This window comes from Capricornis sumatraensis, chromosome 15 (assembly GCF_032405125.1).
Source record: "Capricornis sumatraensis isolate serow.1 chromosome 15, serow.2, whole genome shotgun sequence".
NCBI classification, from domain to species: Eukaryota; Metazoa; Chordata; class Mammalia; order Artiodactyla; family Bovidae; genus Capricornis; species Capricornis sumatraensis.
The window spans coordinates 34623374-34647603 of NC_091083.1; the positions used below are offsets into that span (position 1 = coordinate 34623374).

The 24230-nt window shown below is 39.7% G+C and overlaps 1 protein-coding gene across 1 annotated transcript in view; it reads right to left on the minus strand.

Moving 5' to 3' along the window:
• Positions 1-24230, minus strand: part of CUBN (cubilin) — a 272488-nt gene that overhangs the window by 242447 nt on the left and 5811 nt on the right. Inside the window, exons 6-14 of the mRNA XM_068987509.1 lie at positions 23951-24054; positions 14559-14685; positions 13453-13615; positions 11551-11682; positions 10593-10688; positions 8620-8738; positions 8003-8189; positions 6285-6397; positions 1430-1664 (exon numbers count right to left, since the gene is read on the minus strand). Coding sequence (XP_068843610.1) covers positions 1430-1664; positions 6285-6397; positions 8003-8189; positions 8620-8738; positions 10593-10688; positions 11551-11682; positions 13453-13615; positions 14559-14685; positions 23951-24054 — 1276 coding nt within the window. The remainder of the gene's footprint in view (positions 1-1429; positions 1665-6284; positions 6398-8002; positions 8190-8619; positions 8739-10592; positions 10689-11550; positions 11683-13452; positions 13616-14558; positions 14686-23950; positions 24055-24230) is intronic.

A 24230-nucleotide genomic window follows, 5' to 3' on the forward strand; every position in this document is an offset into this window, starting at 1 on the left:
ATCCGATTGTAACTGCTTAAGAGGTCAAGTGACTATTGCCATGCTAAGCCCTTTCCAAATTCCTGGTCCACAAAGTCAGAAATATAATAAGATGATTAATGCTCCACAATGATAAATTTGTGTGTCATATGTTATCCAGCCATAACAATTCAGAGTGAACTTCCTTAATGTGATAAAAGTTATTTACAAAAACTGAACAGCTAAAACATGACATTTAAAGGCAGAATACTGAACATTTCCCCATGAGGTTGGAAACAAGACAGTGATACTCACTCCATCACTTTCATTCACTGTTATATTAGAAATTCTGGCCAAGCAAAGAAATAAGTCAAGGAAGAGAAATAACAGTTACAAAGATTGGCAAGAAAGTAGAAAAACAGGTTACATAACAAATTCACAGATAATATCACTGTGTATGTATAGAAATCCAAAAGACTCTACTGAAAAATGGTTAGAATTGATGAGTTAATTAGCAATACAGCTGGGTTCAAAACCAAATATTTTAAAATAAGTATACACAGGATTACCTCTATATATTAAAAACAAATTTTTAAAAATTTAGAAAAACAATATCATTTAACAAAATATTAAATAGCTAGGGAAAAAATTAATAAAAGCTGTGGAATACTTAAGCATGGGAATCTACTAACCATTGCTTAATTAGAAGGGAACTAAGTAAATAAAGAAATAGTCCATGTTCATGGATTGTCAGGGTCAATATTTTTAAGAAGTCATTTCTTCCCACGTTCATCACAGATTCAACAAGACTTGAACTGAAGCAGCAGATTGTTGAGGGAAGTTAACAAGTTGCATGTGTAAGGATCTAGCATATTTTTGAAGAACAAGGTTAGAGGTTTTACACAACCAGATTTCAAGCTTCACTACCAAGCCAATGGGGCACAAGGATAAATAAACCAATAGAAAAGATGAGAAATTTCAGAAATAGATTCACGACTTTATTGATGAATGAACTGGAGGTTCAGAGTGCTGTTCTCACCTTTTTATATGTTAAAAAAATTCATAGTAAAAAAGTTTAAAAAATAGAGCACCAAAAACAAGCTAACCACAAAGGAACACATCATCATATGACATGAAGATAAAAAAAAGAAAAGTACTAAGTGAAGGAAGAGGCAGAGTCCTCAGTAACACTCCTGCAGTATTTACTAGTAGAGATTATAAAAATGCTGTTTAGTAATTTCATAAGGGACCTTTTAAGACTCATGCTGTTTAAACTCTTTCAGTTCACCTATATTTTATTATTTCTGAACACAAAATGGAAGGCCACTGCATTTTAGGGTTTTTTTTTAAATTTTAAAATAATTATAGAACTGAGATCTCAAAACAGCTAATGTATCCAAAAGTCTAATACTGATCAACAATTTATGTAGCCTCGAGAGCTTGCTTTATTTCTCTCCATGTTTACACTTACCTGGTAGCTGTGTTTCCCATCTTATTGTAAAGCCTCTTTCACTTCTTAAATGTTCAGAATAGAGATGAAAATAGAGGGCGTTGTCACTACTGAGGAGCTCATGAGGGGGGTTGGAGCCACAGAATCGTCCGAGCTGATGTGCTGCAGAGGAATCTCCATCATGAATCTGAAGAAACTCGTGTGGACAGTTGTTTGTGGGTTCTAACTGAAAAAAAGTGAAAGTGATCCGCAGTACCTGAAAAAAGAAAAAAGGTCATGAGAGATTATTTTCCACTTCTATGTTAATTCTAAAGAATTTCTCCTACTAATTGGAAGCATTTCTGTTGAGTCCCTTTCAAGAGACAGATCTATAATTTCCTATTACCTAGTTATCCACAAACATGTATGGCAATTCTATATATTAAGTGAAACGTGTTAAAAATTGCTTAGACTTAACTTCAGCTAATATCAAAAATCTCAATATTAACAAGATGGACTTGTAATGGCTTTACTGAGGTACAAAGAACTGTACATATTTAATGTGTACAGTTTGAGAAGTTTGCAAATATGCAAACACCTGTGACACCATCAATGGAGTCAATATAATAGACATAACCAACAGCTTCCAATTTCCTTCTCTCTCTCTCTCATTTTTCCTCTCTCTCTCTTCCTTGTAAGAACATAGCATGTGATCTACCTTCTTACATTTTGAGTGCACAATGCTGTATTGGTACCTATAGGAACAATGTTGTATGGCAGAGCTCTAGAACTTATTCACCTTGTGTAACTGAAACATTATAACCATTAAGTTATTGTTCAATGGGTTAATGAAATAGATTTACCTAGATTTCATTAATCATAAAGTTCATTAAACAAAGTCACTCCAAAGGTATAGCTAAGAGTGCTTCCAAATCAATAACATATAATATGACTATCTACCTTGAATTAAATTTAACTGACTGATAAATAGCCTGCAGCCTACTCGTAATTCATCAGTGACCCCCAGGGATGCTGATTCCTTTGTTGTTGCTCAGTTGCTCAGTCATGTCAGATTCTTTGAAACCCCATGGACTGCAGCACACCAGGCTTTCCTGTCCATCACCATCTCCCAGAGTTTGCTCAAACTCATGTGCATTCAGTCAGTGATGCCATCCAAACATCTCATCCTCTGTTGTCCCCTTCTCCTCCTGCCTTCAATCTTTCCCAGCATCAGGGTCTTTTCTAATGAGTCAGCTCTTTGCATCAGGTGGCCAAAGTATTGAAGTTTCAGCTTCAGCATCAGTCCTTCCAATGAATATTCAGGGTTGATTTCCTTCAGGGTTGACTGATTTGATCTACATGCAGTCCAAGGAACTCTCAAAAGTGTTTTCCAACATCGCAGTTTGAAAGCATCAATTCTCTGGCAGTCAGCCTTCTTTATGGTCCAACTCTCACATCCATACATGACTACTGGAAAAACCAGAGCTTCGACTAGATGGATATTTGTTGGCAAAGTAACATCTCTGCTTTTTAATATGCTGTCTAGGTTGGTCATAGCTTTTCTTCCAAGGAGCAAGCATCATTTAATTTCATGGCTGCAGTCACCATCTGCAGTGATTTTAGAGCCCAAGGAAAGAAAGTCTCTCACTGTTTCCATTGTTTCCCCATCTATTTGCCATGAAGTGATGGGACTGGATGCCATGATCTTAGTTTTTGGAATGTTTTTAAACCAGATTTTTCACTCTCCTCTTTCAACTCCATCAAGAGGCTCTTTAGTTCTTCACTTTCTGCCATAAGGGTGGTGTCACCTGCATATCTGAGGTTATTGATATTTCTCCCAGCAATTTTAATTCCAGCTTGTCCTTCATCCAGCCAGGCATTTTGCATGATGTACTCTGTATATAAGTTAAATAAGCAGGGTGACAATATACAGTGACATACTCCTTTCCCAATCTGGAAGCAGTTCATTGTTCCATGTGTGGTTCTAACTGTTGCTTCTTGACCTGCACACAGACCTCTCAGGAGGCAGACAAGATGGTCTCATATTAGTTTCAGAGAAGGCAATGATAACCCACTCCAGTACTCTTACCTGGAAAATCCCATGGACAGAGGAGCCTGGTAGGCTGCAGTCCATGGGATTGCGAAGGTCGAACACGACTGAGCCACTTCACTTTCACTTTTCACTTTCATATTAGTTTATTGTGAATCAAAGGCTTTAGTGTGTCAGGGAAGCAATAGATGTTTTTCTGGAATTCTCTTGTTTTTTTCTATGATTGGACATTGGCAATTTGATTGCTGGTTCCTCTACCTTTTCTAAATCCAGCTTGAACATCTGGAATTTCACAGTTCACATACTGTTGAAGCTTAGCTTGGAGAATTTTGAGCATTACTATGCTAGCATATGAAATGAGTGCAAATGTGTGGTAGTTTGAACATTCTCTGGCATTGCCTTTCTTTGGGATTGGAATGAAAACTGACCTTTTCCTGTCCTGTGGCCACTACTGAGTTTTCCAAATTTGCTGGCATATTGAATGCAGCATTTTAACAGCATCATTTTAGGGTTTGAAATAGCTCAACTGGAATTCCATCACCTCCACTAGCTTTGTTCATAGTGATGCTTCCTAAGGCCTACTTGACTTTGTACTCTAAGATGTCCAGCTCTAGATGAGCAATCACACCATTGTGGTTTACCATTGTGATAACCATTGTAGTTATCTGCATCATTAATATCCTTTTTGTATAGTTCTTCTGTGTATTCTTGCCACCTCTTCTTAATATCTTCTGCTTCTGTTAGGTCCATACTTCTTCTGTCTTTTATTGTTCCCATCTTTGCATGAAATGTTCCCTTGATATCTCTAATTTTCTTGAAGAGATCTCTAGTCTTTCCCATTCTGTTGTTTTCCTCTATTTCTTTGCATTGAGCACTGAGGAAGGCTTTCTTATCTCTTCTTGCTATTCTTTGGAACTCTGCATTCAGATGGGTATATCTTTCCTTTTCTCCTTTGCCTTTCGCTTCTCTTATTTTCTCAGCTATTAGGGGTCTCTGAACCTCTCAAGTGATACCCAGCCTGGATGGATGGCCTAGGATGTAGGCTTGTATAATGGGTATTCATCTTTGGTGTTTGGATGTCATTAAGGGATGAGAAATACCAAGAGCAGACATCAGGGAAAGGTACTATGAAGAGTTCTGAGTATGCAAGTAGGTGAGAATAAACATATAAATATGTCTCCAAGTTAAAATGTTAAACTGTGCAGACCTGAATATAGTAATATGACTAAAGAAACATGAAAGATTTTGTGCCAACAACCTCATCTGAAACAGCCAAACTATCAGAAGGTGATTGTTGAAAGAATCTAATTTATGATCTAAATGACCACAGCATTCAGCTCATGAAAAAGGGAATCAGGATGTTTTTGAAATGCTATGCTAGGGTACTTTTAACATCTCTTACCCAACATTACATCATTTTTGTCCTTGAAGCCATTTCAATGAAAATCAAATAAATGTTTATAAATTGAAGTATCCTTATTTCAATATTATATAAACTACATTATGTAAACTGTGATGGGGATAAGAAAATTCACAAGAATCAAAACAGCATAAAATTTTTTTACAAGCTCACAAGAAAAGAATTAAAATTTTTTCACAAAATGATTTTTTCTTGAAAGAAACATGTTTTCAATGTCAGGAAACAGAATTCATGAAAACTAAATGGAAGGAAGGAAATTCACATAACATACCCACTGGGAGATCAACTTTGGAGTTTACTCTATTGTGGGATCACCAGACCCCAAAGAATCCTTGCTCAAGGGAAAAAATATTTCTGACCTTGACAATGACCTCTGCAACATTAGTTTGCTGGGAAAAGTTAATAGTATTTCAAGGGAAAGCCTCAGCTAGTCAGACATACAACTTTACTTTAATGAGTCCATGAGGTGGTTGAGAAATAAATATTTGGAAAAGTCTGAATAATGCTGAAGATAAAAGCACTAAAACCTTGGACTAGGATCTTAATTTGAAGACCATTTGCCCAGCAGTCCAGTCACTGGAGTCGAATGGCCTGGGTTCAGGTCCCTGCAGGCCACTTAAAGACCTCATACCCTTGGACAGACGTCTCAGCTGCTCAAGGGTAACTGAGGTGATGGGAGTTAAAATGCAATACTTAAGCATATGTAAAGCAATGAACATAGCACACTTGGAGAGTGTGCTATCAGAGAAGACTTGGATAAGGAAACCATCTTAACAGCAGTCCCTATTTTGGCATAATGATCAACATAACATTGAATGATCACTACCAGTTTGGTGACAATGTGACTTTACAAATGGCTGACTTGCTGTCAGCCAACCCATGTAAAGAAGTGTCTGTACTGGACAAAGCACAGGCTTTGAAAGACAAACTTGGCTTTAAAATCCAACTAGTTCAATTACCAGCTAAAGAGTGTTTTTAGAAACACTGCAAAGTGCACAGTTCAACTTCTTTTCCTCTGCAGTGTGTGGAGAGTCCCTCTCAGGGATGCATAGAAGCTTTTCCAATTACTTAGCTGCTCATAGTTTCCATTATTTCATCTATACAAATGAGGATACCAATACTTCAACTAAAAGAGCTAGTGTAAGTTTTCGAGAAAGGTATACAAAATACTTAGCCCAAAGCCTGATACTTAGAAAGTCTTCAATATTTTGTTGTTCAGTTGCCAAGTCATGTCTGACTCTTTGTGACCCCATGGACTGAAGCATGCCAGGCTTCCCTGTCCCTCACCATCTCCCGGAGCTTGCCCAAGGTCCTCAATATATGATAGCTGAATTATCATTATATGTAAAATAATGTAATATACACATGTAGTACCTATTCATACATATAAATGAAACACAGGAGTGGCTGGGAGACGCTGTATTTACCTTTCCCTCTTCAGTTTGGATAACCCAGAAGCAGTTAATGTCATGAGCATAAGCAACATCAGGGCTCACAAAGCTGAAGCTTCCATTCATCCCCGAGAGGGACTCTCCACACACTGCAGAGGAAAAGAAGTTGAACTGTGCTTTTCAGAGACGTTGGAAAGGAAGAGGCCAGGCAGCTCCCACTCTGCCCCTGAAGCCTTTAGAGAGTCTGAGTAATTCATGTTGGAGACAAAAGCCTACCATTCTTTCTTCTCATCGGTTTCCTTCTTCCTTCAACATCTACTCAATTCCCACCTTGTGCTCAGAGTCCAGCTTACATGTCCTCATCTCCACCTGAGTTTCCCTGCCTCTCAGTGTTTCCTCTGGCCCTCATTCCCTCTGCGTCTGTGGCACCTGACCCCACACAATTTAATTCTTATCTTTAATTCTTGTCTCCCCTCTGCCATATCAACTTTGTCTCCTCAACTGGAAGAAACGCTCAAAGTAGGTGGAGACTATTTTATTTTCTGTTTCCTTATTGTTCCACAGGGTCTACCAGAGTCCTAAACACACAATAAAGCCTCAGTAGATGTGCTGATTGAAATCAGGAGGAATGAGGCACAGGAGGAGAGCTCAGAAGAGGTTTATGGAGAAGGCTGAATATGAAGACTTCCTTGGGGACAGATACATTCTGATGGGAAGCAAAGAAGGATTTTGGAGAGGTTTGGGGAGATAAATTTTCCAAATAAGGAACACAGCAGAAATGTGGTGGCACATGGCATCAGGAGATAAGAAAAGCTGTCTGGCTTGAAAAGGCATACTTTTAGGGAACTAGTGAAGAAAAGATTAGATGGTTAGGGTGAGGCTTGATTGTAGAGAAAGACTGAAAAACAGTCTCCCAGGTTCATTTGCAGTGTAATATTAACTTTCATTTCACTAGATGATTTGCATGTTATCTAGTAACCTTCAGTACCTTCATTTGGCATTTGGAGGTATACATGGTTTTCTCCATTTTAAAAATAAGAAAACTGAAGTTCAGAAATTAAGCTACTTCCTTGAGACTGTGGCTACTAAATGGAGAATCTGAAAAACCCGAAAATGCAGAATCCAAAGGTTGTCTTCTTTGTGCTATAATTTAGTCTTTTATATCATTTTAAGTTTAAATGTCTTTATCCACAACTAAACTCCTTCAGGGCATAAAGCTCTTTTATATATTTATAAGATATATACATATATATTTTTCACATATACTCCTTTTGTATTCCTCAGTATGCTAAAGACTTTTTTTATTTTAAATTTAAAAAGCAAACAAAACAACCAAAAAAAAAAAACCCACCTAGTCTTGATCTTTATTTAACATGCAAAAGGGAGCCACTGTATATTCTAGAACAGGAGAGTGACATGAGTATCTATAATATTCCAAAGAAATGAAATGGCTGCTATAGAGAAGACTCTCCCTTAGAAACTATAATAACTTAGTATATTTTGCTTTCAAAAGGGACATTATGAAAATGGAAAATATTAATGTTTTCTTTTATGAAAAGATTTGTATGGCTTAAGTTGAATTTGCCTTATCTTACTTTGTGAATTTCAAACCATTTCTGCAAGGGAAGACTTAGTTCTAAACCTTTGAGCAACTGAACATGAAAGCAGGTTGTTCCGTGGAAAAGCTACAGCAGGACTCAAGGATGACACTTCTAAACTGTGAGCATCTGTGGTATAAGAGATGTTGAGTGTACCTTCCTGGGGAATGTGACAGAGAAATCCAGTCCAGAAATGTGTGCATTCACAACTGAAAGCATTAACGCCGTCCACACAGGTTCCCCCATTCAGACAGGGGTTGCTCAGACACTCATTGATGTTTTCTGTACAGTTGACACCAGTCCAGCCTGATTCACACTTACAGACATAACCAGAGACTGTTTCCTGAGGAAAGAAGAAACACCATGTCACAGAATGCAGGGACAGACAGTAACCATGACCCAACCTAAGTAATAAAGAACAGCATGCTACATATTTCAAGGGGAAGGTGTTGAACCACAATCATCTTCCAGGAGCCTAACTACTAGTTCATTTAAATATTAATTCCAAAGAATAAGAAATTAGATGTATTCGGGTCAAACTGTAGGCTTTGTTTTACTGCTTTGTAAATCACTGAGAGAAAAAAATGAACTCATTGGTTTTTCCTGGGAACTAAAGTCATTACCCACCTTTTATCTGAAAGCTATTGACAACTCTTTATCTTAAGCTTGAATCATTACCTTAAAACTCATAAATCATAGAAAACATATTGCACAGAAGTGAACTAAATTTATTCTCCAGCACTCAGTTCCCTTTGGAAGAACAAAGGACTCACAATGCATTGTCCGTTTACACAGGGCTGACTCAGGCAAATATTACTGAGTTGCACACATCCATTTGACCCATAACCATTTCCAGTATATCCCGGAAGACAAGTGCAGAGAGGTAAGACACCTGTTTGGAAATAGAGATGGAAATGTAAGTACAGGTCCAGGAAGAAAACTCAGGCTCTGTGGTCTAGATAAGGAATCCTCAAAGTCTGCACATACCCTGGGGCAGACAAGGCAAAGTGTGAGGTGAAAAGACTTAGAATCTTTTTTTCCCCTAGTTTTTAATCTTAAGAATAAGAAAGACAGGACACATTATCAATACTTTATTTACAGATTGACACTGGTGCTGTCAGTCCGTATGTCATAGTCCTGAGTTGTGTAAAAAAAAACGTGAGACCCAGCAAGGGGAAAGGGAGTTTCCTATCAAGGAGGGGTTGGCAGCAGGAAAGAGCATTCCTGCAATGATGGTATCAGTACACATACTGAGCCCTAGAAATACATATCATTATAAAAGCTCCATTTATGGATGAAGACAAAGCACAGAGAGATTAAGTGCCTTGATCACAGACCCATAGCTAGAACGTGGTGGAGCCAAGGGAAAAATAAAGTGCAATCTTCTAGAATTCAACTCCAAACCACTTCAGTAGGCTGTTAATCATTTAACAAACACTTAAATAGTCATACATATATATTTAATATGTGCATACATACACATTTATATTCTCTCATATGTGAGATATATGTGACATGTGCATATATGTGACAAGTTAGTAAAATAAAGGCAGTATTTTGAAATAGCATGAGATATGATATATAATTCAATAAATGGAGTTGGAGACACCTATTTGGACAAAAACATCAAACTAGATTTCTATTTGATGCTGTAGATAAAAATAAATCCTGAAAAGATCAAAGATTTTAATATTAAAAATAAATGAAAGTAAGAAGGATCATATGTCAATACTTGACTTTCAAAGAGTTTGGTAGGGAAGCCCAAATTCTAAGAGGAGAAATGCTAAAATGAAAGATTTACCTTTTTGACCACATAAAAAACTTAAACGTCTAAATAGAAAACACTACCATAAAATTAAAATAAAAACCACATGCCAAGAAAAATATATATAAAATATAAAATAATGAGATAATATCCTCATAGTACAAAATCAAATTTCACAGATCAGTAAGATAGCAGATGAACAAAGGACCTTAAAAAAATTAAATGGCTAGTAAATATGTGAAATTTTTCATTATTTAATTAGTACTAATCAAAGTTTTTTGATTTAATCAAAATTAAAATAATGAGAAGGCAATTTTTGCCTATAAAATTGATGAAAATGAAAACTCACTGTAGTACCCATTATTGTCAAGGGTGGGGGTAAATGTATATTTGTACAGACTGTTAATAAGCAAATAAATTATTTATTCTTGAAAAAAAAAAGTTTAGTAATATGCATGTATTTTTAAAGTTTTAGTAGGTGAAGCTTTTATGCAACATTGCAGATCCTGAAGGTTTACCCTAGATCCATTTTTTCCTTTCTTAGTAGGGAACTCTTTATTTATTTATTTATTTACTTTTTAGGAACTCTTTATTTTAACTGAGGGTGTGGGCACCTGGAATAAAGACTATATTTCCCAACCTTCCTTGCAGCCACACTTAGCCACCTCACTCAGTCAGGCCAAAGGCCCAGAAAGGGGAGTCCTTAGAGACAACTGACACATTCTTCCTTTCCCCTCTTCTCCTTGCTGCTGGAATACAGTCATGAATCTATCTGCTGGCTTAATTATCTTGGGAAAAACTTGCAAAAACTAGAGCAAATCATAAAAAATCCAATTGTATAGTTTTATAACATGGATTGATATTTGGTTTGAAGACCAAAGTAAGAATTTTGGAAGTAGAGGATTTTGATTTTAAAAGGTTGATTTGCTTTAGAAGGTCATCCTAAAATACCCCAAACCAGAGGGAGAGATGAGTCATTACCTAGAGCCGAGGAGCATGATGCCTGTGGGTGGCAGCCTCCATTATTGACCGAGCAGCGGTCTATGAGCGTGCAGACTCTCCCATCACCCTGATACCCTGAGCAGAGGAAGAGAAGGCAAGTGAAAAACAGTGTCAGCAACATGCAAGAAGAAGAATTCCAATCTGAGAATCAAATATTAGGACCCAGACCAACCAGAGATCTTCCATCATCAAAACAGAAAATGTAAATAAAATATGTCATAAATAAAATTACACAGTTAAGAAAATGGACAACAAGAATTAGGAACCTAATTTTGGAAACAATGTTCAGGGTTGTTTCTAATGACAAAAATTAAAATTAAAAGATATGAAAAATATGGAAAGACTTAGAAAGCGCTGACTCTAAGGAAGTGACATTTTTCAATCACAGTGACTTCAAAGCTTTGAGCTGAATTATTTTGAAAGTCCAAAGTACTGCTGTTTCATGATAATAAAACATACAGGGTTTTGGTTTGCCCCTTAGAACTCCCTGAACTTTTTGGATAGTAACTCAATTTAGATTAGAAAATAGGAGTCATGACTTCTTTCGGGAAGAGAAAGGAAATGCACATGTATGATATGCCTACCATTAGGTCTGGTATTTAGTAAACTTTATATGGAAAACATCTCATGAATCCATTATATTAATAAACTGTGTGAACAATACATCTGTGATCCACAGAGAAAACCTGTCAAGTCCTTCATTATTTCAAGAGGCCATCCCACAGTTGGTAAAGGCTTATTATTTTCCACTGATATACAAAGTAACTTTTCTTTCTTCCTTATAACACATACTAATGTATCCTGGATCCAGAAGTCAAACTTTTTGCACTATTCAGCTTGCTTCTTTAGACATAAGTCATATTTACAATGGAACACAAGATCCTGTTTTCAAATGTACGTTGTGTCTATAACGGTATCAGGAAATATGGTGTAGCACCTGGTGGACATGGATGACAGTAGTAAGATCCAGGCGTATTTGTACACTCCACAAGTGGAGCCACAGAACAGCCACCATTGTTTATCTCGCATTCATTGATATCTTTGCAAATGTATCCATTTCCTTGCCAGCCTAGAAAAACAGAAGGTTTGAAAAGTTAGTTAAAAACATGTAAAAACCTGCTTAACTATGTAAAGAAACACAGCTTAAAATGGTATATGTTCTACCTTTCAGGTTGGCAAAAGCTGCTTTAAACACTTATAATCAAATTCTGGCAAAGAGTTGCACACACTGGGTAGTCTTATATGCTATTAAGAGTCAGAAGTTAGATTAATTAAACCTATTTGGAAACAGATCTAGCTGTGTTCATTAAAGATTTTAAAATACATAACTTTTGACTAACAATTCCACTTCTGAAAACTTATTCTACAATGATAAAATTGTCATTAGGTTTTATCTGACAGCAGATAAACTGTCAGTTTATCATTTATAAAGATGCAGGTAAGTCTACCACAGCATTGTTTAATGGGGAAAAAAAAAACTCTCAATGGTCCACAGTGACATATACTGAATATACTATGACTCATCTATACCAATGGATGCTAAAAGCTATTTTTAGTAGTATGTGCACACACTGAAGGATTTTCCTATATATATTTTAATGGAAAATATCAAATTTTAGAAATGTACGCAGAGCTATGATCACAGTTTGGGGAAATAATTTTTTAAAAACCTGCATATTGGTCTCTGTGTCTATATAAATGAAGGAAAAGGTAGAAGAGGAGAGAGGCACAGGGTTTTCTGATGATACACCCAGGTGAGGGCTACTAGACTCTAGCTGAAGGAAAGTTACCTGGCTCAAAATAGCCTGGAGTTAAAACTCCCTCCAGATCCTCCCCACCATTCTATGCAAAACGAAGAACTCTCTCACCCAAAGAAGAAAAATGGACATTAAGGTTGATTATGCCCAGCTCCCAACCAGTCCCAGCCTCTGGCCAATCTCCAGAATTCCTTGCCCTAGTCATTTAAGAGAAATACTCTGAAGAACCTGGAGAACAGGCCCCCTGAAGACAGTAGATTTCCACATATATGCCTATATATACTTACTGTTTTCTTGGGTTAGTGCAGCAGCTCACTAATCTGACTGCTGCCCCTTCTCGCCTCATTGCTGCTGCTGCTGCTGCTAAGTCGCTTCAGTCGTGTCCGACTCTGTGCGACCCCATAGACGGCAGCCCACCAGGCTCCCCTGTCACTGGGATTCTCCAGGCAAGAACAGTGGAGTGGGTTGCCATTTCCTTCTCCAATGCATGAAAGTGAAAAGTGAAAGTAAAGTCGCTCAGTTGTGCCCGACTCTTAGCGACCCCATGGACTGCAGCCTACCAGGCTCCTCCATCCATGGGATTTTCCAGGCAAGAGTACTGGAGTGGGGTGCCATTGCCTTCTCCGCTCGCCTCATTAAAGGTGATCTATTCCTGTAAAGTGCCGGTCTCGTTCTTTTCCGAACCTTGCCTTCTCTACCTCCCTTACTCTACACTAGTGAACACACTCAGAGATCAAACCATTTGCCCAAGTTTACAAACAGCTGGCTTGAATGAAAGGAGGGACCAGAGCACGTGTCTTTTGATCTCAAATCTAATCAAGGTCATGGCCACAGCAATAAAATGACTCACCTCCCAAACTCTACAGAAATCCTGGCCGTGCCACTCAACTCTACCACTCTTTGGGACAAACCACCCATTTCTTTGACTGAACTGCTGCAGCAGTTAGATGAAACTGGATTGGAAGGCATCCTGAAAACAGCTTTCTTATCCCTCGGCAGTGAAAGGAAATTGGTCCTGCCATCTTGCTTGACAGGCATGGGGAGCCTGGCACCTGAGCCCAGGAGGGGACACACCCACATACCTGTGGGGCAGGCCCCACAATAGAAGGATCCCGGGGTGTTGAAACACTGCACAAGTTCTGAGCAAGGTGCAGGCCAGAGGTTGCACTCATCTACATCCAGCGTACAGGCCGTGCTATTCGACGGGGCCTTCCACCCAGCATCACAGATGCAGCTGTACTCAGGCTGGAAGAGCGACAAAGGTGTGAAGTCAGGAAGTCAGCAGAATGAGCAAAAGAAGCCTTTGAAAAACCTCACTGAGCCCTCAACTGATTCCTCCTCTAATGTTCATTTCCATGAGACCAATTGAGTGGCTTCTCTTTTCTTCCTACATGAGTAAGCATTTAGACCAGACCATGCAAAAAGAGAAACGGCTTTATTTCAGAGTAAGGGAAACCTATAATTTGCCCCCAAAGATGCCTGGAAAAAAGCAACAACAATCAAGAGCTGTGAGTCAATATAATTAAAGTCAATAAGCTCAGCCTGCTTTTAGAGGGAAAAACATCCATGTAGTCACAGACCTTGGAAAATCAATTCTGTTTGTTTCCTTTTTGAAGGTCACACACATACTACCCTCCCACCATGGCTGGAAGGGAACATTTTTCCATCACATAGGCAGGGAAAAAACAACAACAACAACAATAACTAAAAATAAATACCTGAAGGTCTCAAGGAGGGCCAGTTGGGCCAGGGCTGGATGACCTCTGGGCCAGGAATCAAGGTCAGCACAAGGGATACTTAGAGAAGTGGGCTCAAAGGGGGTCAGGGGCCAGGACAAATGCAGGCTCCTTAAAACTGAATGTCACAAACAAGGGCAGGACTTTTGTGTTTCCATATCTTGTCATTGTTAAAACTCACAAGGTCATGTCTCACAGCAAGAGTCATGGGCAAATAATAAAAACATGAGTAATTTAATGAAATCAGCCTCTGGATCCATTTTCTGCTTACTTATGAACAACCCTCATCACCTTCCTCATCTGAGCCCAGCTGAAGGGCAGGTAAATTCTCGAATATACCCCTCTGCAGCCCCACAGGATCCTGTGCGTACACACACAGCTACAGAGACTGAGGAACTAATAAACAGCCTCCCCCGCCATCCCCGAGGGGGCCCACTCTAGAAGGGACCCACCTCTCCAGCCTTGACTCGGACCAGATCCTCACAGATGCCGTGGACGCAGCGCACCTTGGAACCCCCCTCACAGTCATCATATTTGGATGCACACTGGGGGCCGTGGGTCTCAGGTGAGCAGAGACAACTGTTGGTCACACAAAGCACAACTCAGGACCTGTTTCTTGGCATCAGTTAAAAAATTAATAATAATTCTGATTGCAGGTCAGTGATATGCACATAGAATCATAAACCAGAAAACCAGATTTACTGGCTGGAGTCTTAGAATAAAGTCACTCTGCTCCTCTTGAAGTGGCAGATTGAGTAAATGTGCTGTCATCTCAAATACAAGATGAGAGGGCACAACTACCTCTATAAATTCTTTTGCTATCAGGTCAAACAGCACTGTCAAAGGTCAGACAACTATGAACTAAGGGGGATAGAGTTCATTCAGGATGGTAGAGATCATCACATCCATTCATCGGCCACCCAGCTGGCTCCTCCAGTAAGGACAGGTGACCTTGACCAAATGAGTAAATTCTCGAATATACTCTAGGTTTGTATAACCCCATAAGCAGTGGTATATCCACATCTCAGAACCTTTGATTATGATAATCATTTGCAAAGGCCACATTTCTTCTCTCCATAAGAGATAAGTTAACATAGTAACAGTTCTTTCATAGCCACTCACAAGATGTATTTATTACATAACACCTAAGCTAACCTAGTTGTTTTGTCCTGAGATTTCAATTCAGTAATAATCAAACAAACAAGGCTTGCTCCTTGGAAGAAAGGCTATGACAAACCTAGACAGCATGTTAAAAAGCAGAGACATCACTTTGCCAACAAATGTCCATATAATCAAAGCTATGGTTTTTTCAGTAATCATGTACAGATGTGAGAGTTGGACCAAGAAGAAAGCTGAGCACTGAAGAATTGATGTTTTTGAACTGTGGTGCTGGAGAAGACTCTTGTGAGTTCCTTGGACAGTAAGGGACAGTCAATCCTAAAGGAGATCAACCCTGAATATCCATTGGAAAGACTGATGCTGAAGATGAAGCTCCAATACTTTGACCACTTGATGCAAAGAGCTGACTCTTTTGGAAAAGATCTTGATGCTAGTAAAGATTGACAGCAGGAGGAGAAGAGGGTTGATAGAGAATGAGATGGTTGGATGGTATCACTGACTCAATGGACATGAGTTTGAGCAAACTCCAAGAGATAGTGAAGGACAGGGAACCCTGGCATGTTGCAGTTCATGGCATCACAAAGAGTCATACATGACTTAGAGACTGAACAAAAGTTGTTTTAAACCATTGCAACCTTAAAGTTGCTAAGTTAGTTTTATATCTGCCCTGCAGTTTCAGAGAGAATATGGATGATGTGAGACAGCAGCTGTGGAAAAGGGAAGAGGCAGAGAAGTCACAGAGCTCATTTACACGTGTCTGAGCACAGCTGATGGGGTGAGAGTCAGGTCTGGTTGGCACCGTTTGCCTGACTTGAACTGCGTTGGCCACTGGGGCCAAGGGTCAGAGTCAAGGAACGAGGACCTGTGTGGCCATGGACTGTGAACTAGTTTCTGAGTGTTCTGGAAAAGGGGTCACTCTACCACGTAAGGAAGCTCTTTTAGTGATATGTGTTGAGGACTCCCCCCAGCTGTTAAGAATCTGCCTGCCAATGCAGGGGACACGGGGTTGGATCCATGGTCTGGGAAGATCCCACATGCCTCGGAGCAACTAAGCCTGTGCACCACAACGACTGAAGCCTGAGTGCCTAGAGCCTGTGCTCTGCAACAAGAGAAGCCACTGTAATGAGAAGACCTCCACTGCAACTAGAGAGCAGTCCCCACTCGTTGCAACTGGAGAAAGCACAGCAATGAAGACCCAGCACAGCCATTAATTAATTAATTAATTTTTCAAAAATACACGTTGAGGCACAAAAAGCTCAGCTGATGTCCATGGGTAAAAGCAAACATGTGACTGGCAGCAAGGGAAAGGAGAGTTTGGCTGTTAGAGAAGCACCAGGGGCCTCACTCTGGGCACAGAACTTGGTGTAGCCATGGAGGCCCCAGAAACAACTGCTGGGTGGCATCTTTGAGGTTTTAAGGAAGAAAGAGATCAATGAATGTGGCTGGAAATGGAGAGTTAAGAATGTGGTGAATACCATTCAGGCTAACCAAGTAGGGCTGCCAGATCCAGCAAATAAAGATATAGGATAAAATTTGGATTTCAGATAAATACTTTTTTGTTGTAAGTATATCCCATGCAATTCACAACATGTGTGCATGCTAAGTTGCTTCAGTTATGTCCCACTCTTTGTGACCCTATGGACTGTAGCCTACCAAGGCTCCTCTGTGCATGGGATTCTTGAAGCAAAAGTACTGGAGTGGGTTGCCGTGCTCTGCTCCAGGAGATCTTCCCAACCCAGGGATCAAACCCGTGTCTCTTATATCTCCTGCATTGGCAGGCGAGTTCTTTATCATTAGCACCACCTGAGAAGCCCTGCAACTCACAACATCAATATATAATTGAGTAAAAGCTGTTCCATTAATAAATTACATTTCTGAACATTCCAAGGTTGCCTTTCTCATTAAGACAAGGTCAGAGATTAATAGCAATACATGATTAAACTTAAAAAGGAATTCAATTACTCATTCCTTACCCATAGCTATTTATCTTCTTCTCATTTTCCATACTTCCCCTCTCATATTCTCTTCCCTTCCTCATTCACTCTCCCATCCTTATACAGAGCATTCTGAGAATTTAATTAGACACTTGGAGATAATAGGACTTAGACCATTTCTTCGCATATGTGAGGATTTGATCCTGGTGGCTTCCTTGCTAAAAGTTTATTTTACCAGCATCTCCACTCACCAAAAAAAAATTTTTTAATCTTTAAACCAACTATTACTAGCTTTCTGAGTCTCTGATGCATGAGAAGTCTGAGTATTCAAGACTGCCTCGGTTTAAATCTTGATGCTACCTGTTAACTCTTCACCTGAGACAATGTAATAATAACTCCCTCTACCTCAGTTTCTTGTAAATTAATAGTGTCAAGCTATGAGCTCTATTTTCACCTTGGGGTCTAAAGGCATTTTCCTGCAGGAAGTGCTCAGAAAATTGTGTTTACCTTATCACTAAATGCTTTATTATTGGAAAAGGGCTGGAGAGTTGAGCAAACATATTGGTTCAAGGACCTGCAGTTAAATCCTCCCTCTTTATCTCTCTCTTCCTTCTCCCTTGCTATTGTCATTCGGAGAGGAGTAAATTTTAATCCTACAGTTCAGTTCAATTCAGTTCAGTCGCTCAGTCCTGTCCGACTCTTTGCGACCCCATGAATCGCAGCACGCCAGGCCTCCTTGTCCATCACCATCTCCTGGAGTTCACTCAGACTCACGTCCATCGAGTCCGTGATGCCATCCAGCGATCTCATCCTGGGTCGTCCCCTTCTCCTCCTGCCCCCAATCTCTCCCAGCATCAGAGTCTTTTCCAATAAGTCAACTCTTCGCATGAGGTGGCCAAAGTACTGGAGTTTCAGCTTTAACATCATTCCTTCCAAAGAAATCCCAGGGTTGATCTCCTTCAGAATGGACTGGTTGGATCTCCTTGCAGTCCAAGGGACTCTCAAGAGTCTTCTCCAACATCACAGTTCAAACGCATCAATTCTTCAGCGCTCAGCCTTCTTCACAGTCCAACTCTCACATCCATAGATGACCACAGGAAAAACCATAGCCTCGACTAGATGGACCTTAGTCGGCAAAGTAATGTCTCTGCTTCTGAATATACTATCTAGGTTGGTCATAACTTTTCTTCCAAGGAGTAAGCATCCTTTAATTTCATGGCTGCAGTCACCATCTGCAGTGATTTTGGAGCCCAGAAAAATAAAGTCTGACACTATTTCTACTGTTTCCCCATCTATTTCCCATGAAGTGATGGGACCAGATGCCATGATCTTCGTTTTCTGAATGTTGAGCTTTAAGCCAACTTTTTAACTCTCCTCTTTCACTTTCATCAAGAGACTTTTTAGTTCCTCTTCACTTTCTGCCATAAGGGTGGTGTCATCCGCATCTCTGAGGTTATTGATATTTCTCCCGGCAATCTTGATTCCAGCTTGTGTTTCTTCCAGTCCAGCATTTCTCATGATACACTCTGCATAGAAGTTAAATAAGCAGGGTGACAATATAAAGCCTTGACGTACTCCTTTTCCTATTTGGAACCAGTCTGTTGTTCCATGTCCAGTTCTAACTGTTGCTTCCTGACCTGCATACAGATTTCTCAAGAGGCAGGTTAGGTGGTCTGGTATTCCCATCTCTTTCAGAATTTTCCACAGTTTATTGTGATCCACACAGTCAAAGGCTTTGGCATAGTCAATAAAGCAGAAATAGATGTTTTTCTGGAACTCTCTTGCTTTTTCCATGATCCAGCGGATGTTGGCAATTTGATCTCTGGTTCCTCTGCCTTTTCTAAAACCAGCTTGAACATCAGGCAGTTCATGGTTCACGTATTGCTGAAGTCTGGCTTGGAGAATTTTGAGCATTACTTTACCAGCATGTGAGATGAGTGCAACTGTTTGGTAGTTTGAGCATTCTTTGGCATTGCCTTTCTTTGGGATTGGAATGAAAACGGACCTTTTCCAGTCCTGTGGCCACTGCTGAGTTTTCCAAACTTGCTGGCATATTGAGTGCAGCACTTTCACAGCATTATTTTTTAGGATTTGAAACAGCTCAACTGGAATTCCATCACCTCCACTAGCTTTGTTCGTAGTGATGCTTTCTAAGGCCCAAGGTTTCCCTAAACAGCTACAAGTATACTTCTCTCATTTAAGTTTAGATAAGGTGAGAAGCTCCAATACTATGGCGAAGAGCCAACTCATTGGAAAAGACCTTGATGCTGGGAAAGATTGAGGGCAAGAGGAGAAGAGATGATGAAGCAACAGAAGATGATATGGTTAGATAGCATCCCCAAGTCAATGGACATGAATCGAGCAAACTTCAGGAGATTGTGAAGGACAGGAAAGCCTGGTGTGCTGTAGTCCATGGGGTTGTAAAGAGTCAGACACAACTTATAGAGTCGGACACAATTTAGTGACTCAACAAGAGCAAGGTGAGAAGTGGAAAGTTGAAAGGAAGAAGAAAGCCAGATACATTAGCAATTTCCTCAGTATGATACTTAAAGACAAGCATTTTTAATCCCATTTTATTGGCAAGGTTCAAATTGCCCAAGGCACGGGATTAGCAATTGGCAGAAGATAAATTTACACCTAAGATAGTGTTACTCTTGTACTACTGTTTTTCCACATCACATTCCCACCTTCTGAAAGGGAGAGTTAGTTGAATACTTTCCCTTTTTATATATCTTTTAACACAACAGTGCTTACATGTAAAATGTATTAATAAATTCTCAGGGTGTCTAGATATGCCCTTAAAGAAACAGAGTAGTGAATTTTATGCCCTCTTGAAGAAGTAACTTTTGTAATGACTTTCTGTTGCTGATTTGGTTCCAGTATAAAAAAAAGCGGGGGAGCTTTTCTGTCTTGAAAAACACTGCAAGTACATTTGGCCATTGAGACAAGGTCACACATACTTCCATGGTCATAGTTTAACTTGCGTTAGAGCCCATGGTTCAATATTAATATAACTGACTAACTAAAAGAGGTCATATGCTTTATACCTAACTCCATTCCATCTGAGCTAAAACCAGATGATTCTCATCATTTAAGCTCTCCCTATTTTAAAACCCACTAGTGATAAAAATGAAAATAAGTAAAATAAAATACGATAATCACCATTGCATTCCTGGAGAAAAAACAAACAAACTTAACTTCTTTTTTTCTATAAAGCCTTCTAGATCCAAGCTGGAAGTATATAACATGCACCATCTATGCAGGCAAATGTGGATCCCATGGGCTGTTTTAAACCCACAGTCAGCAGGAAACAGTAAGAACCAATTCTTCAGAATAAAGAGGTAAAAACATATTGAGCAGTGGCAAAATATTATGGGTTAGCTGCCTGACCACTTGGAAAAAGATTGGGAGCCCCAGGAGTTGGAGGAAACCAACAGTGGTTGTCCTTGCTGTACTCTCATGATTCCAAAAATCAATTTTTAGTTTAGGGGGAGAATGGATACATGTACATGGCTGAGTACATGTAAATGTCTGAGTCCCTTTGCTGTCCACCTGAAACTATCACAACATTGTTAATTAGCTATACTCCAAAATAAAATCAAAAGTTTAAAAAAATAAGAGAATTTTTATCAGAATTTTTTCTGTGAAATGGGGCTTTCAGTGAACTAGTATTTGCATAGCACTTTATCTTTTGATGGCTCAGATGATAAAGTGTCTGTCTACAATGCGGGAGACCTGGGTTCGATCCCTGGGTCGGGAAGATCCCCTGGAGAAGGAAATGGCAATCTGCTCCAGTACTATTGCCTGGAAAATCCCACGACAGAGGAGCCTGGTAGGCTACAGTCTATGGGGTCAAAAAGAGTTGGACAGGACTGAGCAACTTCACTTTCACTTTCACTTTTTATCTTTCAAAGGTCTTTACCAATAAAAGTTATTAATCCCTTTAAATAAAGACTCCTTTGTCTCCCACAAGTAATGGATTCCAAGAGTTAGGGACTGAAGGAGGCTGCAAATCCAGAGCAGATTTAATAAACTGCCCACTGCAGATTATTCAACAAGGGCTCAAGTCCGTCTTCAGCAACTGTTCCCAGAAGTTTCCTGAAGGAGTTTCTAATCTCAAGGAAGCTACTGATTAACAAAGACTTAACCTCCCACAATGAACAGAACTCGAGAAAGTATCGAAGGGCTCTGTTTCATTCCACATAGATTCCACAAAACAATCTTTTAATCTTACGCTCATATACACGTTTCTATTTTCTTTTTTTCCTTCAAAAAGTCTTCACGATATGCCTGAATGAGAGTATTCAGGTCAGAGATAATCAGCTGGAATTCTTGAGGCTTCACACACTATCCCCACAGCAAGAAGAAACCAGATTAAACGCTGTGCCCCCTAACGTCCTCCAGGGAACCTGTGGCGGGCAAAAACTAGAAACCCAAATCATTTCCAGAGTCAGCACAATCAATCCTTGGTTTTCTCTGATAGGATTGTGCAAGGGAATAATTCAGTACTCCTCTACCAAGTTTAATCTGCCATTTAGGCAACTCTCAACAAGTAAAATTGTTCTTTCTCTCTTGCTCACTCGCTTGCTCATGTGCATTCTCTTTCTCTCTCTCTCCCTCTTTTCCTCCCTCCTTCCTTCTCATTTCTATCTGGAAAAATTAACCTCTGACATGCAGGCAATAATTGTGTTAAAAATTTTCTTTTCATGACTTCCCTGGAAGTCCAGTAGTTAAGACTCCACGCTTCCACTGCAGGGAGGATGGGTTTGATCCCTGGTTGAGGTACTAAGATGCCACATACCATGTCAAGAAAACAAACAACAACAACAAAAATTTTTAACCTTTTTTTTCATTGCCATTTTCAGGGGTAAAAAGGCAAATTTGTCCTGGAAGGAAAAACAATTTTGTCTTGATCTATGGATCTTTCCTCCCCGATGCACGTTTGTTATTTTGCTGGCTTGCAAGACTCCAGAAGACAGGGATGATAAAGGGAGAGAGAGTGAGAACTAATCTCCAGGACATTCCTCGATGTCAGAAACATGGGAACGATCCATGCTAGGAATCATTTGCCAGAGTTCTCTCCAAGCAGCAGTTTTCACTGATAAATGCTCATAAATAGAAATCAGGAGATAATGCTTTCAAGGTACTGAAAGATTAGACTTGCATTCTGGATCCAATTTTGAGTATTTATCAAAACAGGGATCAGGGGGTTCTTTTAAAGGAGAAATAAAATTTGGAGAACAAAAAGCTCTTTAATAACATAATACTTCACTGACATCAGAGATGTACAATGTGCAGGATATTGAAACTGAAAGACATATCCACCAAAAGCTGGAATGAGTTAAATCTGTAACTTGCAATGAGGAAAAACTTTTAAGATCATAGTAAAAGAGTTAAAGGAACAACAATAAAAGAAAAAGATTGTGGTTGCTTTTTAAGAATATAGTGTGCTAATAAATGACAAGGTCAAAAACAAAATTCATGCACTCTTTTTTGCTGGGAAGGACAGAATGGGTTGTTATAAGGGAACTGAAGAATATGACAGCAGGGATACTGGAAAAGAGTGAATAGCTGCTCCTGATTCCAGTAAGATAAAACAGAGATTCTGTCACAACAGAACCCATTTCTTTCTTTATCTCTTAATAATCACAGAATATAGGAGACCCACCAAAATATGGGGAAAGACAATGTCTAGAGATTTTTTTTTAAGTGATTTTAAGGAACTACAGAAACCGAAGCTTGTTATTGATCTGCCATACGTTTTTGGACTTAATTACTTAACAAGATAGTACATCAGTCAGTGTCACTTGACAGACCAATATCCCTAGAGTTTGATGGGAACATGGAGGCATGTGATGCCCAAGTCAGCTTTGTAAGAGAAGGGAAGTTTTCCTGTGGAGGGTGATGCCTGATTTGAGCAGGAGAATGCTGCAGATGAGCCCTGTGACAGAGTCAATCAGAAGAAAAGATGGCGGATGGGAGCAGGGAGACGAATACGGTGAGGGGCCTGATGACTAACTGAAGAGAGACAATGAGGATTATCCATGTGAAGAAAACTCGGTTCACTCTGCTCTGGTTACGGTGGACATTGTGCACAGTGCTTGAATGGAGAAGTCCTGACTGTTTCTATCAGCTCTCTCAGCTACTGACTGTGGGGGGTGGCGGGGGAGGGGAGAGGGGGGCAGGTTGTCCGTCTTCTACATGAGGCTCTCCCATGGCTATCCCCTCCACGGTTTGACTTCTACTAACCCCTCTGCCTTGTCTTGCCCCGGGCCATCCTCACTCTACACCACCAGGCTCCTTCCTGTTCCTCAGAGAACAGGTTTCTTCATGGGGTGAGAGTTGAGGTCACACAAGGTTTTCTCCACCTAAGGAAACAGCTCTGCGTATGTTAGATAAACACCACGTGACTTCCCTAGAGAACAGCTAGTTTTGTGGGTAATATAGGCACTTAACCTTGGATACTGTTAACCAGGGGATGTCTTAGTCCTTCAAAAACACACCCTAATTTAAACAACAACAAGCAGGCAAAAGTGACATTGAGTTTGGAGCTTTAGCTTTAGGTGATTTTACACATTTCTGTTTAACTCTCTGGGGGCTTTTGACCTTGGACTTAAGAAGAACATTCCTCCAGCAGCTTGGGGCACCTCTAGCCCTGGTGTAAGAAAGAGACTCACAAACCAAACCAAACTGAAGTGGAGCCACCATGGCTTATATGCAGACCTGTGAGTATGAAAAATAAATGTTTATTGGTTTAAAAAAAAAAAAAGGAAAGGAAAGAAAAAAGTTACCTGTAACTCCCTGCTGTGTTTATACATGTGGCTCCATTTTGGCAGCCCAAGGGTGTCCCTGAGTAAATCTCACATTCATTAACATCAACAGAGCACAGAGGACCCTGCGTTTAAATAAAGCGCAAAGTGAGGTGTCACAGGTCGCAAAGGCATCTGGGCCAATAGTCACACAGCATGTTCAAGGATTTACAAACAGACAGTAAAGTCATCCTCGGTCAAGCTAAATATGATAAAATTAAAACTCATCTCCAGTCACCCTTCCTCTACAACTCGGGTGTGG